General features: G+C 42.3%; 2 protein-coding genes across 5 annotated transcripts; both read left to right on the top strand.

The window, feature by feature from the left end:
• Window positions 1-2,996: 2,996 nt before the first annotated feature.
• On the top strand, window positions 2,997-11,548 carry LOC112289694 (exportin-T). Of its 4 annotated transcripts, none has more exons than XM_090254979.1 (15): window positions 2,997-3,130; window positions 4,180-6,753; window positions 6,952-7,035; window positions 7,285-7,374; window positions 7,794-7,901; window positions 8,038-8,097; window positions 8,391-8,453; window positions 8,717-8,812; window positions 9,004-9,168; window positions 9,367-9,540; window positions 9,689-9,754; window positions 9,973-10,089; window positions 10,264-10,410; window positions 10,645-10,985; window positions 11,187-11,548. In XM_090254979.1, exons 2-14 carry the CDS (start codon window positions 4,996-4,998, stop codon window positions 10,738-10,740), a joined length of 3,024 nt encoding a protein of 1,007 aa, XP_090111105.1. In that variant the 5' UTR covers window positions 2,997-3,130; window positions 4,180-4,995; the 3' UTR covers window positions 10,741-10,985; window positions 11,187-11,548. The 4 variants fall into 4 exon arrangements, with proteins under 4 accessions (XP_090111105.1, XP_024390921.1, XP_024390920.1 ...); XM_024535153.3 differs by having other exon boundaries at window positions 3,016-3,346; window positions 9,991-10,089; XM_024535152.3 differs by having other exon boundaries at window positions 3,030-3,346.
• A 1,938-nt stretch (window positions 11,549-13,486) lies between these two features.
• On the top strand, window positions 13,487-15,741 carry LOC112289696 (calcium-dependent protein kinase 34). Its single transcript, XM_024535158.3, has one exon. It carries the CDS (start codon window positions 13,879-13,881, stop codon window positions 15,580-15,582), a length of 1,704 nt encoding a protein of 567 aa, XP_024390926.1. The 5' UTR covers window positions 13,487-13,878; the 3' UTR covers window positions 15,583-15,741.
• The last annotated feature ends 322 nt before the right edge of the window (window positions 15,742-16,063 follow it).

The following is a 16,063-nucleotide window of genomic DNA, read 5'->3' as shown; positions in this document are numbered from 1 at the left end:
ATCATAGTGCAACAAAGGCTCTAATTGACATAATTATTCAGTTTTGGGCAAAGATTGTGGATTGTGTGTCCTACAAGGATATTCAACATATTCAAATCAATACCTCTGTCCCCTTTAATGCAGTCAATTCTTCCCTCTAATACCAAAAGCCTTATGCTCTTGTTGATAAGTATGCATATTGAAAGGTCAAAGTGGTGTTCTTCACAATGATGTGAGTAAGTAATTATTATTATTATTATTACAAATTTTAAATATTACATCCTCAAAGACAAGAGGAGTTCCAAACTTAGTATACGAGTATTTGAATATTTACGATTATGTTCCACATGTTATCCACACCTACAATTATGTCACAAATTTCCTAATATCATCATGATGCAGAGCTGTCTTATGGGCAGTAGTAGCAGTAGCAGTGGGAGGGGGGGGGGGGAAATGGGTCAAGTGAGGCTGTGGATGGTCATGGGCAAGGGAACGAATTGCGACAGGGGACAGTTCCAGTTGTGGATTCCTGTTTGGGTTTGGGACAAAGCCACAAGTGGGCATCTAATCCCTCAGCAGATGCACCAGGTCCCCCTCCCCCTGGAATCACAATGCAGAATGGGGGAGGGAGGGATCTGGAATTGCTGGCCCCACAGCACAGTTCCAATAAGAATCCAGACATGGGGCTCTCACCCCCTTCGCCACCATGTCTCTAGCTTGATCCCCCCCTTTTGCCTTTGACTGCCCTTGTGCCATGTCCCCTCCAGCTTGGACCTATAGGGTGGTCATATTTAGTGTTAAAACCCAATACATATATATATATATATAGTGATGTCTAGATGGATGAATGGGTGTAACCATGAGTGAGCATTTACATTCATTCTTACATATATATATATATATATATACATATAGCTTGTGTATGTATGAGTGGATGAATAAAGTTGAAGTTGTTAGCAAAGCTTGTCAATGCGTTTGTGTTTTCAGAATATAATGATAATGACTGTAATGATAAAACTTACAAGTATTTGTAACTGCCTTTTGGCAGTAGTATTCCAGGCCAGCTTCCACCATGATGGAAATAATGTAGAAATTGGGTCTGATATTGCATCATGTGGGCTGGCTCTGCCTGCCCCTCCAAACCCCCAATAAGCAAGAGAGAGGGGAATGTCTTGCACTGCTCCATTGGTGGTGATGAGTCACCCCTCTGCTTTGCCCAATCCTGCCAAATTTGTTGTTTACCTGTTGTTGCCTAAGCACCCTCCTGAATGGATGTGTAAAAAGATGGATATACTGATGAGTGTTTTTGGTTTAATCAGTCCTCCATTCAGTGTTTGATAAATTAAGACTGTGACACACACACACACACACATCTTAGTAAGTACGAGTTAACTGAATCACCCACCACACCTTGCTTGAGTTGTCACAGTTTTTCCCCCCTTTTTTTAGCAGACAATTCATCAACTCATGAGTGTAGTTTTGTTTTTTTGTTTTATTTGAATGAAAGTGTGAAATGGTTGCAGTTACTTACCAAAAGAACTGCCACAGATCCTCTTTAATGTTTAATTGTAATTGATATAGTTGCATTACTTGAACCACTTCAGACACAACATTTATCAGCTTGACAAGTCACAGTGAAGTGTCAGCATTCAATGGGTTGGGATCAAAATTGCCCAGCAAAAGTCTTTCATCAACTCAACCCAACTGCAAAACCATGCTATGCATCCAATCTAGAGGCCCTCTGTCTAGAGCATTTTCATGGGGGGACAAGTCCCAAATTCTGGCACCCAGCACCACATGACAATTCTGACATGGTCAATATCCATTGGAGTGTCCAGAGTGTTCCTTTTGTCCAGTTCCCTTACAACTGTGGCTCAAAGGGAACACACAGACTATGTGTAAGTTAAAGACCTAAATCTGTTGTTTCACTTTGCATTGAGGTCACAGGCTCCTCTAGACATGAAGAGTTTTTAAAGGACCCAATATGGAAATAAAAAGAGGAGATGGGCTGGGTCCAATTTCCATGTTGGAAATTCTATCTTCCATGTCCTTTTATGCCAGCTGGTCCTAGCTTGTCCCATCTTCACATACACATATATAGACAGACAGGAAGATAGAAAACAAGGAGAGAGAGGCCCCAGCCCTGGTCTCCAATCAACCCAGTTCTATGCCACAAGCCCAGAATATTCAACCACTTTGAGAACAGTTCCAAGTGGTTCAAAAGCATGAGAATAGGCCCCAACATGGATCGTTTTCATCTCTGAGCACATGGGTATTGGATGAAACACAACTGAACACAACTAGGGTTTTGATGAATGACTCCAACCCTAGTTGTCTAATCAGGATCCACACCAAAAGATCTGATCACACTGAAACCCAAAACCTCATAACCTAAAATTAGGGTTTCAGAATGCCAACTGTTGTAATAACACACTCTCCCCCTTTAGGAACCAACACTTGCCCTAATTTCAGGGGGGGCTGCAGTGAAGGTTGCATGCACAGTGCTACAGTCTCTGCAAAGGAACAAAGCTTCCAGATGAGTGACTTTCATGGAACAGAAAAACCCTATTCTACACCTCACTGGAATTATCTTGTACCCTGGTATTATCAAAAGCTTGTCAAGCAAGCCAAAAGGTTGGTAACAACAAGGTGTTGAACATGGAGGATGTGTGTGTGAGATGGTCGTGACTTGAGACACAGGGAAATTTGAAAAGACAACCACAAGATGGATGGGAAAGGGGTGACAGGGCAAGGAACAGACAATGTGTGAGAGAAGGGGCATGGAGAGTTGTGCCATGAGATTGATGGGGATTAAAGAAAAGAAAGGAGAAAAATAAATACACATGATTTGAGGGGGGGGGGGGATTATGAGAGGAAAAGAAGTGAAATTCTGGTGAGAACGAAGTCGGGCTCAAAGGAGACAAACGAGGGGAACGAAAGAGGAATCTGGAGTTCCCATGGGGGGAACACGATTGGGGAACAAAATTGGGGATGCGTTGGGAGTGGACTTGCCAGGGCGAAGAAGGAAGAAGGCGTCCTCGGTTATGGCTTCGTCCCCAAGCTCCCAGCTATTGTTCTCATGTGGTGACTCTCGACGGTCTTCATCCCCCATCGCCACCACCTCAGATCGTGTGCGCCGGGCGACGAGCTGGTCCATCATCTTCCATCTCTCGGTCATGCATTAGTCTCTGTATCGCGCTTTGTCTGACTCGATTTGGTATCCTGTCGCGATTTTTCGTTGAGGTTTTGGGCCACCACTTCCGCCGTGTCATTGCGCACTCGCTGGCCCCGGCTTCAATCTGTGGTTCTTGGACGCTCGGTGAATTCGCTCGAGGTGCTGGTCGATGTTGTCCGTCTTTTGCGTCAGGTTTGTTCGAATTTGCGCAGTTGCTGTAGTTGTTGTTTGTTTTGTTTTGTAGGTCGGACTTGAGCAGTGTCGTACTTTCAGCGCGGCTGTTGGGCATCCCTTGTTGTGTGTGTGTGTTTTTTTTGGTGTGGTGCATAGGTTGGGCGGCTGTTCGAATTCGTGGCTTGCGTTGCGGTGCTTGTGTCGTTGCTGCCAATTCAGTTGAATCGTGCGGCGCGTGTTTGTGATCCTGTCTGAAGTGACTGCTCTCCACGTTGCGTGTAACGTGTCGTGATTTGCATTGGGTGTCGTTGTGTTAGGTCTTTGCTATTGTCTTGTCAGTGTGTTTTTGGTCGTGGTTCTGTGTTTATAACGTGTTTGAGTCGGGTGTGCGGTTCACTTCGCGTCTCGTGAACATTAGGTTTTGTCGACACCGACGGTGGATGATTGTTCTGTTGCCTTCTCAGATTTTTCACATGTAATCAGATTTAGATCCTGTGTAGTTTGCCCTGCCATTATTTCCATTTGGCGTAATGATTTTTGATAAGGAACTTCAAAAATCTACTACCCGATTATCTGCATTCTTGACCAGCATGAGTACTTACATCCGTTCAGCTTACGCTCTGTAGCTTTGCTTAGAATATTGTGTCCTTTTTTTTTTCTTCTTCCTTCTACGAAGTCTTCCCCGGTTTGCAAGCTTCGCTCTTGTTGTAGCTGTCTTTTCTCTTTCCACCTATCTTGATTGAGCTTCCGAATTAGGGCTAATGGGACGGTGGTGTAGTGGGTTCATTTTGGAGCCCGCAATGTGTAGGTCCACTGTAGCGTAGCTGATGCGATACACTGATATGCTGCAGGTCAGCATGTTTCTGCCCATGTAATGGTGACGTGTTCGTGTCGTCAACTTGAAGAAGGCTGGCTTTTGATTTGAAGATTTGATGAATATGGCATTAGTGTCTGCCTCTAAGAACCGATTTGTTGGTTTCTCTTGGTTGATGATCTTTATTTCAAGCGCTCGCACCGAACCTTAGCGCAGGCGTGTGCGTTTATGGGGACAGGTTGATGTGCATCGTGGTGGTTTTGAAGCCTCCTTGAACCACCTCTCAATCTCAAAGACTTGCATATCTTTGAACTCTTTCATGGTAGTTTTTGCTGTCTCTGGCGTGGTGGAGCTTTAGGGTTTAGTGCATTCAAGCCTACTTCGACGGCCACGCGATCTTAGTAGAGTCGCCGAAAGACGAGGCTAATAGGAGCTTTGTAGGAGCTCTTTGTAACAATAGATGATCCGGCTCGTTTCTGCTGGGCTACGTCAACTTGTTTCTTGAGGCAGGGCGGCTGTGACTGGTATTTAACATTGGGTGATTTATCAGCTTCGGCGATCACTCTTTTCTTTGTACCCACTTCTTGGAATTCGAGATATTTCACGACTCCTGGACTTGAAGCATTAGATTGTAGAGTTCTTGAACTCAGGAGACTCATTGTTCTCTTCGGCACTTGTACCAGATTTTGGGAGTTCTCGAAGCAGTTTTACTGCTTAAATTTATCCGGGATCAGGGCGGTTACATATTCCATAGCAAATCAGTTTTTAGATTTTAAAGAAAAATTTAAAATCGTCAATTTTGAATCGTTTTACCTGGAAAGTGGTGACGAATAGGGCATAATTTGGAATCAATATGGAAGACTTCGAGAAAGCAGTTTTGTTCAGTTTCGATCAGTCTGGGGCTGTGAGTGATGAATTGAAGGCCCAAGCAGCAGCTTATTGTGAGCAGGTCAAGCAAGCCCCCAACATTATTGAAGCATGTTTAGAAAAAATACGGATATCTCAGTACGCTGAGGTTCAATTCTGGTGTCTTAAGACACTTGAGGAAGTAATGCAGCAGCGGTACAAGACGTTGGATTCTCAAAAACGACTTTTTATCCGGTCTTCTCTGATGTTGGCTTTTTGCAATTTTAATCTGGATGACGCTTCGATTACTGATTCTGCAATCCCACTGTCATCTCGCCCGGTATTTATTAGAAATAAGCTTGCCCAGCTGATCGTCATCCTTATTTATCTTGAGTATCCTGCCGAGTGGCCTTCAGCTTTTCTCGACATGCTCGGGTCTCTCAGCAAAGGACCTGTGGTTGTGGACATGTTCATTCGTGTACTGAACGCACTGGACGAGGAAGTCATTAGTTTCGATTTTCCAAGGACGGAAGAAGAGGCTGCTGCCGCAACTCGGATCAAAGATGCAATGAGACAGCAGTGCATATCTCAAGTTGTGGCTGCTTGGTACAATTTAATTGTGATGTACAAGGGTCAGTCACCTCAATTAGCCGCTCAGGTATTGGAAATGATGCAGAAGTATGTTGCATGGATCGACATTGGTTTGGTCGCCAACGACAGTTTCGTTCCTTTGCTTTTTGAATTCCTCGTCTCATCCCACGAGTATCCTCAGCTTCGAGGGGCAGCTGCAGAGTGCCTTCTAGCAATCGTATCAAAAAGGATGGACGCTCCTTCCAAACTCGCTCTTCTTCAACAATTACAGGCAGGGAAGGCTTGTAGCACAATCATGGAAGAGCAGGAACCTGAATTTGCCTTAAAGCTGACAGCTTTGCTGACGGGAATTGCCACGGAGGTCCTTGAATGCAGCAAGAGAATAGAAGTAAACGGAGCCTGTGAACAATCGCTGGCTTTGGCAGAGTTGGTTACTGTCATGCTCGACGAGGTTCTACCCCCTGTGTTTTACTTTATGCAGAATGGAGATGAAGATATGTCTACTACTACGTTCCAGTTCTTGAATTCATATGTGACTCGAATGAAGAACTCTAAACCAATTAATGGAAAGCAGGCTACCCACCTAGGTCAGATCCTTGCTGTCGTCTTCACTCGCATGCGGTATGATCCATCATACAAGGATTCGATAGATGAGCCCGACAAGTCCGGATTGGAAGAGGAGGAGCGGATGGCTGAATATCGAAAGGAAATTATGGGTTTGTTTAGATCTATCAATCGTGTGGCTCCTGAAGTGACGAAAACCTTTGTAGAAAGTACGTTAGCAAGGATACTTCAGGATTCTAGTGCTGAATTCGAAGACGTTGAGGCTGCCATAGTCCTTCTCCGCGTGCTAGGTGAAGGTGTAACTGAGGAATCCATGAAACCTGAAAATAGGGGACCTCTTCGGGAGATGGTTGGGGCCTTTCTATCAATGTCTATTCCTTGTCATTCTCATCGACTTATCGCAATACTTTATCTAGAGACGGTTACAAGATACGTAAAGTTCGTTCAGTATCATCCTGAGTACATACCTCGTGTTTTATCAGCCTTTTTGGATGCTAGGGGCATGCATCATCCTAACCCTCAAGTAAGCAGTCGGGCAAGTTATCTCTTTATGCGTTTTGTTAAGGTTTTACGTATTCAACTGGTTCCATATCTGGAGAATATTTTACAGGTACGCCTTTCTATATCATATCTGCAGTTAATTGTTTGTGTGAAAGTTATATTGTCGAAAATTAGCTGGCACCTGACGTGGGCAGTTTGAGCGAGTCTCTTTGGTAATATTAAAACCATCTGGTTGCAAGTTAGTTTCTTCAAGTTCATCTTTTGCCTCTTGTCAATTGAAGCTTATGTTAACCATGTAACTTGACAGAGCTTGGAGGATTTATTGTCCAGTGTTACATTACCCAAACCACTGCTGAAGAAGGATGCTGATGAAAGAAGTTATATGTTTGAGGTTAGTTGCCACAGAACGAATAATATTTGTTTGTCTTTCGTACTTGCCATATCATACATGTATACGTGTGTATATATTTTCGATTCTCTCTCCCTCTCTCTCCCTCAACCCCTTCTTCACCCATCCAACCTTTTTGTTTTTGTGTGTTATATATAAAATTTACTGCATTTCTTTCATCCCTTCATTTATATTTCTCGTTTTCGTTTTCAACATTGCTTTGAACGTACATTTTTCTTCTTTAATATGCAGGCAGTAGGTTTGTTGATCGGTATGGAAGACCTTGCTGTCGAAAAGCAAGCAACATTTTTGTCAGCTCTCCTGGTTCCTCTTTGTGGGCAAGTAAGGTTTTCACTTGCTCTGCTCCAATTTGTCCTCTTCACAGATACTCTTGCAGTTTCTTCAGTTTGTCGCACCATGATGTAGATTGTTGTTCAAGTGCTTTTTCTCATGTAATAAACAATTCTTCTCTAGGAAGTTAATTTTGTTACAAGTTAACTGCGTCTAGATAACTGATGATGTGTATCGAATGAGATGTTTTGTTATTTTTCCTGACTCGATTAGATATGTTTCTCAGGACTGAATTCCTTTCACTTAACTGTATATACCAGGAGTGTATTCATTTAATTACTTTTCTAATTTTAGTTTAAATAAGCTATTAGGGTCATCAGTCTAGATTGATTGCCAGTATTTTACACAGAAGGTGTGATCTTGGTTGCGGCATTTGAGAATTCTGATTATTTTGTGTTGTTTTGCCGTAGGTGGAGGCGATGTTATCCAGAGATGAAGTAAAAGGAGATCCCATAGGGCCTACTCCAATCACTATGGCTTTACAGCAAATTATTATGGCGATTAGCTACCTTGGCAAGGTGACTTTAGTGTTTTTAATATGGTCCCTTCATTTCATATACGAACGGCATTTTTGATATTTCTGCTGAAAGTTGTTGGAATCGTTTACTTAATTTAAGACGTGTTGAACAATGATTTTATTTGAGATGTTGACAGGGTTTTGGAGAGCACCTCGCTACTAACGGAAGACCAGTTATTGGTAATATGTTTAAGCAGGTGTGTATACTAATTGACAAGTCTAAAGTAGGGTGTTTCATACATCTTTGTTTTTAATGGTTAAAATTTAAAATGAGAAGTTTTGTCTTGTTTTTATTGCTGTTTCTTAATTTTCTTACTTCGATTGTGATGCAGAGTTTTGACTTCCTTTGAAACATCAGTTATTTTCCGCTTGTTCTAAATTGCGGGAAAATACTGTAGCCTCTTGAACTTTCTCATTAAGAGAAGGTTACTGTTCGTTCGTTGTGAACACATTAATGTAACGATAATCACCTGTGTACATGTTTGCTCAGACTCTTGATGTTGTCCTTCGGGTTATTCCAGTGTTTCCCCAAAACAAGGTGTTGCGAAGCAAGGTAATACTTCGGGCTTTTTGTGAGATTATTTTGACTTATGGTATTTTGGAGTTGGCTATTTTATTTCCCCCTGTAATGCTAAGTTACGGAGTGAACAGGCTTGGGCTATTAGTTCCATCCTTTTTAAAATAGCAACCACGCTGGAAACTTCACATTGGCAAGTTCTTGTGTTGAGATTATTCGAGATTGCATATTCGCTTTTGTTTTGTGTTTCTTGAACTATTCACAGAAATGTATTATTTGGATTTGTGGTCATCATGTAGGTCACTTCCTTTCTTCATCAAATGGTAGAAACATTAGGTGGTGCGGTCTTGCCAGCTCTTCCAACTATCATTCAGCAGCTGCTTACTGATTGTGAGGTATGACTTTTGTCCATGACGACTGGATAAATTATGTGCGGTTGGAGATACTAGGATCGCGTGAAAGTGGATTGTGAGAGTTTCTGCAAGGAAGATATTTGCGATGGATGATTTTCTCCGAGTTAAGAGCTGAAGTTAGGAGATCTTTGAAAGTGATAACAAGTTTTGAATATTTGCTCTATTTGTAACAGCCCAAAGACCTTGTGGAGTTCATACAGCTAATCAACCAGCTTATCAACAAATTCAAAGTCGGAATGATGGACATTCTTCAAGAGATTTTTCCTGTCATTGTCGGCCGCGTCTTTGCCATCCTCCCGCAAGACGGTTTTTCTGAAGGGCCTGGAAGTCTCACAGAGGTTAATATTTAGATCCCTTACTACTTCATGCTTAATTCTTTTGTCTATCTTGCTTGTTCAGTATTGTATCTGCAGTCACGTCTACTACATTTTTATTATTATTGTTATTTTTTAGCATTTGTGTCATCAGTACTGATATTACCTCGACAAGTATGTCACTGAGTGCTCATTTTTTTGTATGGTTTCTTTCTATTTCAGGAAGTGCGGGAGTTACTAGATTTGCAGAGAAACTACTTTTTGTTAATTCATGCAATGACAACCCAGGAACTTTCTCCGGTTATGCTTTCTCAAAAGAGTAGTCCATTACTTCAGAACATTATTGGTTTACTGTTGGATGCCTCGTGCAATCACAAAGATGTGCTCGTAAGAAAGGTAGATTTTTGTCTGTTCTGTCCTTATTCTAGGCGCTCTTAGTTCTGCAGCATCGAATCCAGCTTTCACAATCCGAAGGATTTTAATCAGCATGTTATTAGTGTCACTGGATTCTTTACTGGAGCCTTATTTTATGTTTATGATGCAGATATGTGTCCAAGTCTTCAACAAACTCATTGCAGACTGGTGCGTGGCTAGTCCAGAAGAGGAGAAGGTGTGTAATCATTTAAAAATTCTCTTACTGCCTATAGTAGCTTATAACTTTCACTTGTGCTCTCTTTGTTCAGCAGCTATCAGTTTTGTAGTTTTTGATATGATCAGGTCCAATTTCTTGGTAGCGGGGTGTAGCAACTGTTTTATTTTATCAGCACATTTAACAATGTTTGGAACGTTCAGGTAACTTTTAACTTGCAACTTGTGTAATCATGACAGCTAACTTCCTACTTCCAGGTGCCTGGTTTTCGCCAATTTTTGGTGGAGAGATTTGCAGCAGAATGTTGCATCTACAAAGTTTCGGAACCTTCCTTCAATTTTCGAGATGCGAATACTGTACGTTTCAAAACAATAGATATCACACGAAGTGCATCATGGTGTTTTCTCCTACTGTCCTGCAATAGATATATTTTAAAACAGGACATTACTTCACACTATGTTCATTCTTGTCACATTTGGCTTATCAGATGGTATTTTTAAAGAACAATTATGTGATCTTTCATGATGCAGGTTGCTTTATTTGGTGAAATAGTAACAGCTCAAAAGCTTTTGTATGAGAAATGTGGCAATGATTTGCTGATGCATTTGGCAACCAAAGTTTTGCCTGCCGTGCATTGCCCTCCAAATTTAGCTGAACAATTCTGCCTACATATTCAGGTAGACATGCCTGATTACATTTATTGATTGATATTGTAATAGGATTCGACCGTGGATGTCACGTTTCCTGGCCATAAATGTCTATTTATAGTTGCCAGGTTTTCGTGAATGTGGTTTATTTTGATTAATACACTCATTCTTTCAAGTACTGTTATCCTATATTTACTTGCCTGTTTTACTTCCGATGGCTAGCCTGGTGAAGCTTTCGTGATTAACATTGATTTATTGATGCAGAGATCTGACGTGAAGGAGCTCAAACCATTGTATAAGTCTTTTATAGAGAAGCTGAGACCACAACAACAGCAGAATGGTCACGCTTGGAGCAGATAGCAGGAGATGCTTATTATAATGTTGTGTGCAAGTAACAGTTTCTTGTTGGGCGATGAAGCCAATAATTGCGTTCTGCATCTCAAAGTTTGCTTATTTATGAATGACCAAGTTGATGAAAGGGATGAGATATGTCTGCTTCATAACATGCATATGGTCATGGTCAGGACCTTGTGCTTGCTTGCACTTTACAGAAAAGATGAGCACCGCTGATGAGACGCTGGCAGACAGTTTGACATCCAATGGAGGTATGGTAACGATTCTAGACGTTGTGTGATCTGAGAATAGTGAAGTGATTTTAGTTTGGTGAACTCGGGCAACATTTCTATCAGGAGCTTTTGAAGTAATCCTTGAGTTCCTATGTATTTTTTGGCTGAGTAACTACCTGGTGTGTTGGTGACAAGCGGATGAAACGGCTTCTAAGTATCTTTTCTAATGCTATTTTGCAGAGCTTGCCATTGTGGAGGAGTGAAAGTGAGCAAATCCCCTATATTTTTGTTAGGAATCGAGTTTTGTTTGTAGTAAGACCCACTATCGTAGATTGCATGCCAGTGAGCTGCAGAAACATAATTCATACGTTGTAACGGAATTTACCATTGTCACCCAGAATGTTTAGTCTTCTTGTACCCGTGCTAATTATAGTGAAGTTTTTGGAGAGGTTTTGCCAAGTTAGTCATCAAATGAGCTATGTTGTTCCTCTTTGAACAGCAGATTCTTCCTGTAGAACTATCTCAGTCCATGTGTTTGAAAAAGAGGGTGCTTATTAATGAAAAATGCTAACACCAAAGGTGGTAGACGTGTTCTCAGATAATTTCTCAGAGTTTCGAAAGCTTGTGCATAATCGAGAGAGATAGTCTGCCATGTATGGTTAAAACTTCCTACTATTGTACACAACGTCAGATTCTTGAGGTTGAACTTTCGTATTGCCCTTGGCTAGTCCTGTTTGTTGTTATCCAACGGTATGCTTGTCTGTTTCAACACGCTCTTTTCCTACAAATGTGTGCGTTGACTTCCAACATTTAAGAGAGTGCTTTTCAGTTGTAAACGATCGAAATCAGACATAACTTTCACACATTCTGAATAGGAGTGAAGTGATATTCCACAAATCAGATCACAGCGTTACAGAAGGCACTTTCTAGTTTGTTTCTCAAAACTCACGAGTTATGGAAATTCTAATATATCATGGCGAGATGAGAAATCATTAAGAAGTGTTTTTAGACGAACCCACAGCTGGGTTTTAGTTTTTTTCAAACTTCGTCTCTACAGCCACGAGTCACATCCTAGTCAATGATATATGGTCATTTCACAAGCACTATTGTCATGTAGAGCTTGTCGTTTATTCCACCTGTTATCGACTTTTCTTCAATATGTGGTATATGTTTCAGGACACAAAATCTTGTGAGAATGAATTCATGCCGAAATTAAAAGGAATATCTTTATCAATTTGTTTGGCTCGAGGCCTCTCAGCCTTCAGATCACAAGGTTTAATCGTGACCGTTAGACAAATTCTCGGGAACGTGTCTGGAACACAGGGCTGTACTAGAACTGTAGTAAAATCATGAGGACCATTATCACTACTTTGATTGTTGTGGGATAGCTTTCTAAAACATTGCTAAGCCCCAACTAAAATAATTTCATTTGGCATTAATCATGATCTTTTTTTCCAGTGTAGTCAAAATTTTCCTTGGTTTTAATAATGAAGACAGAAACAGATAATATATATATATATATAAACTGTTTCTGTCTTCATTATTATATATATATATATATATATATATATTTTAACTTTCACAATGGTATGTCATATTGTTTAAATATTAATCTTGTAAATGGATACTTAACCAAGAATATGAGCATAAGTAAATTACTTAACTAATCTGTTCTTCTTGTTGTATTTGATGCATTCTCTACTCTTTAACAAAGTACGAATAAATAAGTAAATAAAATCATTAAGATGATTGTATTGTGGTTTCAGTATATAAAAATCATTTTTTTATTTTTTAATTTTTACTTACAACTATTGAGCACAGTTCAACAGTGAGGGACTGAAACCCCCAAAAATCCTCAGTAACTCGTGCTTTGAGTTCCCCAAGTGAGGGATACACACTCTACAGCCTCTTGTACTAGCCTAATTTGACAAACAACTAACCCCCCTCGTGTACAACCACTTCAAGCTAAAAAACCTCAGTAAGAATATTTATTTCGATAAATAACTCTTCTAGGATTGAATCTGAGTGGAACTTACGATCCGACGTCGGAGACAGTCGATTGAGTTGGGAGGGTTTCAAGGACACAGTGTTCTACGAGGAACTCTATGCACTCTGATCCATGAAGCTGATGGATGCGTCATACAAAGTGGAAAGGTCTTCGCTCTTGTAGCTGGAAATGACGCTGACTTAGCCTTGTCGTAACTGTCCACGCATCATTCTGACGTCAATCAACTTCAGGTTGTGTCAGTAGTCGTTCGGAATGAAAGGTGAATGCACATTATAAAATAGAGCCTTCCATACTTGTGACTAGCTGGTGGTACAAGCTTTTAATGCTCTGACACTTTTCTTTTCTTTTGGAACGTGTGGAACACATTTTTGAGTTTGCTTTTTTTGACTAGTGTGGAAAACTTCAACTGGTAACCTCAGTTATTGCAAACATGATTTTTTTCCATCGTCACAAAACCACTATTCTACACAACAAGTTGCCGCGAATAGAGCATGTAACACAGAATGGCCAGCTGAATGTGCTCCGTTTCGTCGTCCGAGTCAGAGCTGAATGAACGGTGCTCCTCGCTGGCAATTCCTTGAAAGTGAACCATGTCAAACTGTGCATCCACTTCTGGGGCCTCGTGCGCACGCGGAGCATCACCGGAGAGAGTTATTTAGGTTTCGAAGAAACGTAGATTACACCTGGGAATTTTGGATCCCTGCAGGCTCCTCTAGATTCAAGGCACGCCCTGGAGATCAGTATGGGACGTCAGTAATCTAATGGAACCTTCGAGACCTTCTAGTATCTCATTTAGGTTGCTTGTTCTCACTCATGTCACAACAGCTCGCTGAAAGTGGCTTTTGAAGCTTTGAGCACGGGGGGAAGAAGCGAGCTTGTCAGCAATTTTGAAGGTTTGTGATTGTGAATCCGAAATTCGGCGACATGGGCAACTCAAGCGGGAGGCCGAGAGATAGTCGGAAGGGTAGCGGTGGGGGTTCTCAGGGAGGGTCGTCGCAGGGTAGTTATCCGAGGAATGAGGGCAGCTATCCGAGGGGCAGTGGCCACGGCGGAAGCACACAACCAAGGGGATGCAATCAGGGCGGAAGCACTCAGCCTAGAGGCAGCAATCAAGGCGGAAGCACCCAGCCAAGGGGTGGCAGCCATGGCAACGCCGGTGGTTACAGACAAGCACCAAAGTATACTCCACCTGTTCCTAAGCCCAAGCCTGTCGCGCCGGGATTCTTAGGGAAGCCTCTGTCGGACATCTTGAATTCATACACGCTGGGTAAGGAGCTCGGCCGCGGCGAGTTTGGGGTGACTTACACCTGCACCCACAAGGACACGAATGAAGTTTACGCATGCAAGACCATAGCCAAGCGGAAGCTCACACACAAGGACGACATTGAGGATGTCAAGCGGGAGGTTCAGATCATGCATCATCTCTCGGGAACTCTCAATATTGTCACACTGAAAGCGGTATTCGAGGACAAGCACAATATACACCTCGTGATGGAGCTGTGTGCGGGCGGAGAGCTTTTCGATCGCATCGTTGCTAAGAAATGTTACAGTGAGCGAGCTGCTTCTGATTTGTGCAGGGTCATCGTGAACGTTGTGCACAGGTGCCACTCGTTGGGCGTGTTCCACCGGGATCTGAAGCCCGAGAATTTCCTGTTCACTAGCATGGCTGAGGACGCACCTCTGAAAGCCACAGATTTTGGTCTTTCGACATTCTTCAAGCCTGGCGAGAGGTTCCAGGACCTTGTGGGAACTGCTTACTACATCGCCCCCGAAGTCTTAAGAAAAGATTACGGTCCCGAAGCCGACGTATGGAGCGCTGGTGTTATCTTGTATATCTTGTTGTGTGGAGTGCCACCGTTTTGGGCGGAAACGGAGAAAGGGATTTTCGATGCGATCATGCGAGGGACTCTTGACTTCACGAGCGATCCATGGCCGAGAATTTCGGATGACGCTAAAGTCCTAGTGAAGGGTATGTTGAACCCCGATGTGAATGCGCGCCTTACGGCCCAGCAGGTGTTGGATCATCCATGGATGAAGGAGGATGGCGCTTCCAATGCGCCACTTGACAATGCAGTGTTGACCAGATTGAAGAACTTTTCTGCTGCCAACAAGATGAAGAAGCTGGCACTGAAGGTGATAGCCCAGAATCTGTCGGAAGAAGAGATCGCAGGGTTGAGGCAGTTGTTTAAGTCCATAGATGTCGACAATAGCGGGACGGTGACCCTTCTGGAGCTGAAAGAAGGTTTGATAAAACAGGGTAGCAAATTCTCTGAATCGGACATTGCCAAGCTGATGGAATCAGCTGACTTAGATGGGAACGGGAAGATTGACTTCAACGAGTTCATCTCAGCAACAATGCATATGAACAAGCTCGAGAAGGAAGATCACCTGTTCGCCGCATTCCATCACTTCGATCGGGATAACAGTGGGTACATCACCGTCTTTGAACTACAGCAAGCACTGGAGGAGAATGGTGTTGGAGATTACGATACAATTCAAGAGATCATTGATGAGGTGGATACAGACAACGATGGGAGAATAGATTACGACGAATTCGTAGCTATGATGCGGAAAGGCAATCCTGGTGCAGAAGAGGGCGAGAAACATAACCATAGACATAGGTACTAGCTCCAAGTTTTAGGTAACCATGAATTCTATGCCTCATTTTCATTGTTAAAATTCTGTAGCGTGAGGCACCGGCTTCTTTATACATGCGTTGGAGACCAAAATTTGTTAATGTAGTAAACCTTGTTCATTTAATATGGACACAACCTCGTTCAGCAGCAATTTGCAACTATCCGGAGTAGTGGTGGTCTTGGATACGAAACATCATTCTGTCGGTATTCAGATCAGGAGCTGCTGTGACATGGCTACTGCATTTCATACTGTTTTCGGTGTCAGAGGACCAATAGTTCTCAAATGATGCCGTGTCGACGGACGTCTTGTCATATTCATTGTCGTGAAACATTTGGTTGGATGTTTTGTCTGTCAGTGATTGGGATAGTCCTGCACCGAATCTGCTCTCGTTGCCTCAGTCCACGCATTCATTTCATTTTGCAACTGCTATGACGTCATCGTATTCAATAATTGTTACCAGCTTGAATGTCTT

Source organism: Physcomitrium patens, chromosome 12, assembly GCF_059467195.1.
Source record: "Physcomitrium patens ecotype Gransden chromosome 12, ASM5946719v1, whole genome shotgun sequence".
NCBI classification, from domain to species: domain Eukaryota; kingdom Viridiplantae; phylum Streptophyta; class Bryopsida; order Funariales; family Funariaceae; genus Physcomitrium; species Physcomitrium patens.
Note: the sequence above shows the minus strand (reverse complement) of the source record. Positions and strands in the feature narration are given on the sequence as shown.

Bases quoted from the DNA above. Each gene is read 5' to 3' on its own strand.
- LOC112289694 (XM_090254979.1), top strand. From the start codon at position 4,996: ATGGAAGACTTCGAGAAAGCAGTTTTGTTCAGTTTCGATCAGTCTGGG. The intron at 7,036-7,284 runs GTTAGTTGCCAC...TTTAATATGCAG, and splicing joins AAAGAAGTTATATGTTTGAG to GCAGTAGGTTTGTTGATCGG. The intron at 10,090-10,263 runs GTACGTTTCAAA...TTCATGATGCAG, and splicing joins ATTTTCGAGATGCGAATACT to GTTGCTTTATTTGGTGAAAT.
- LOC112289696 (XM_024535158.3), top strand. From the start codon at position 13,879: ATGGGCAACTCAAGCGGGAGGCCGAGAGATAGTCGGAAGGGTAGCGGT.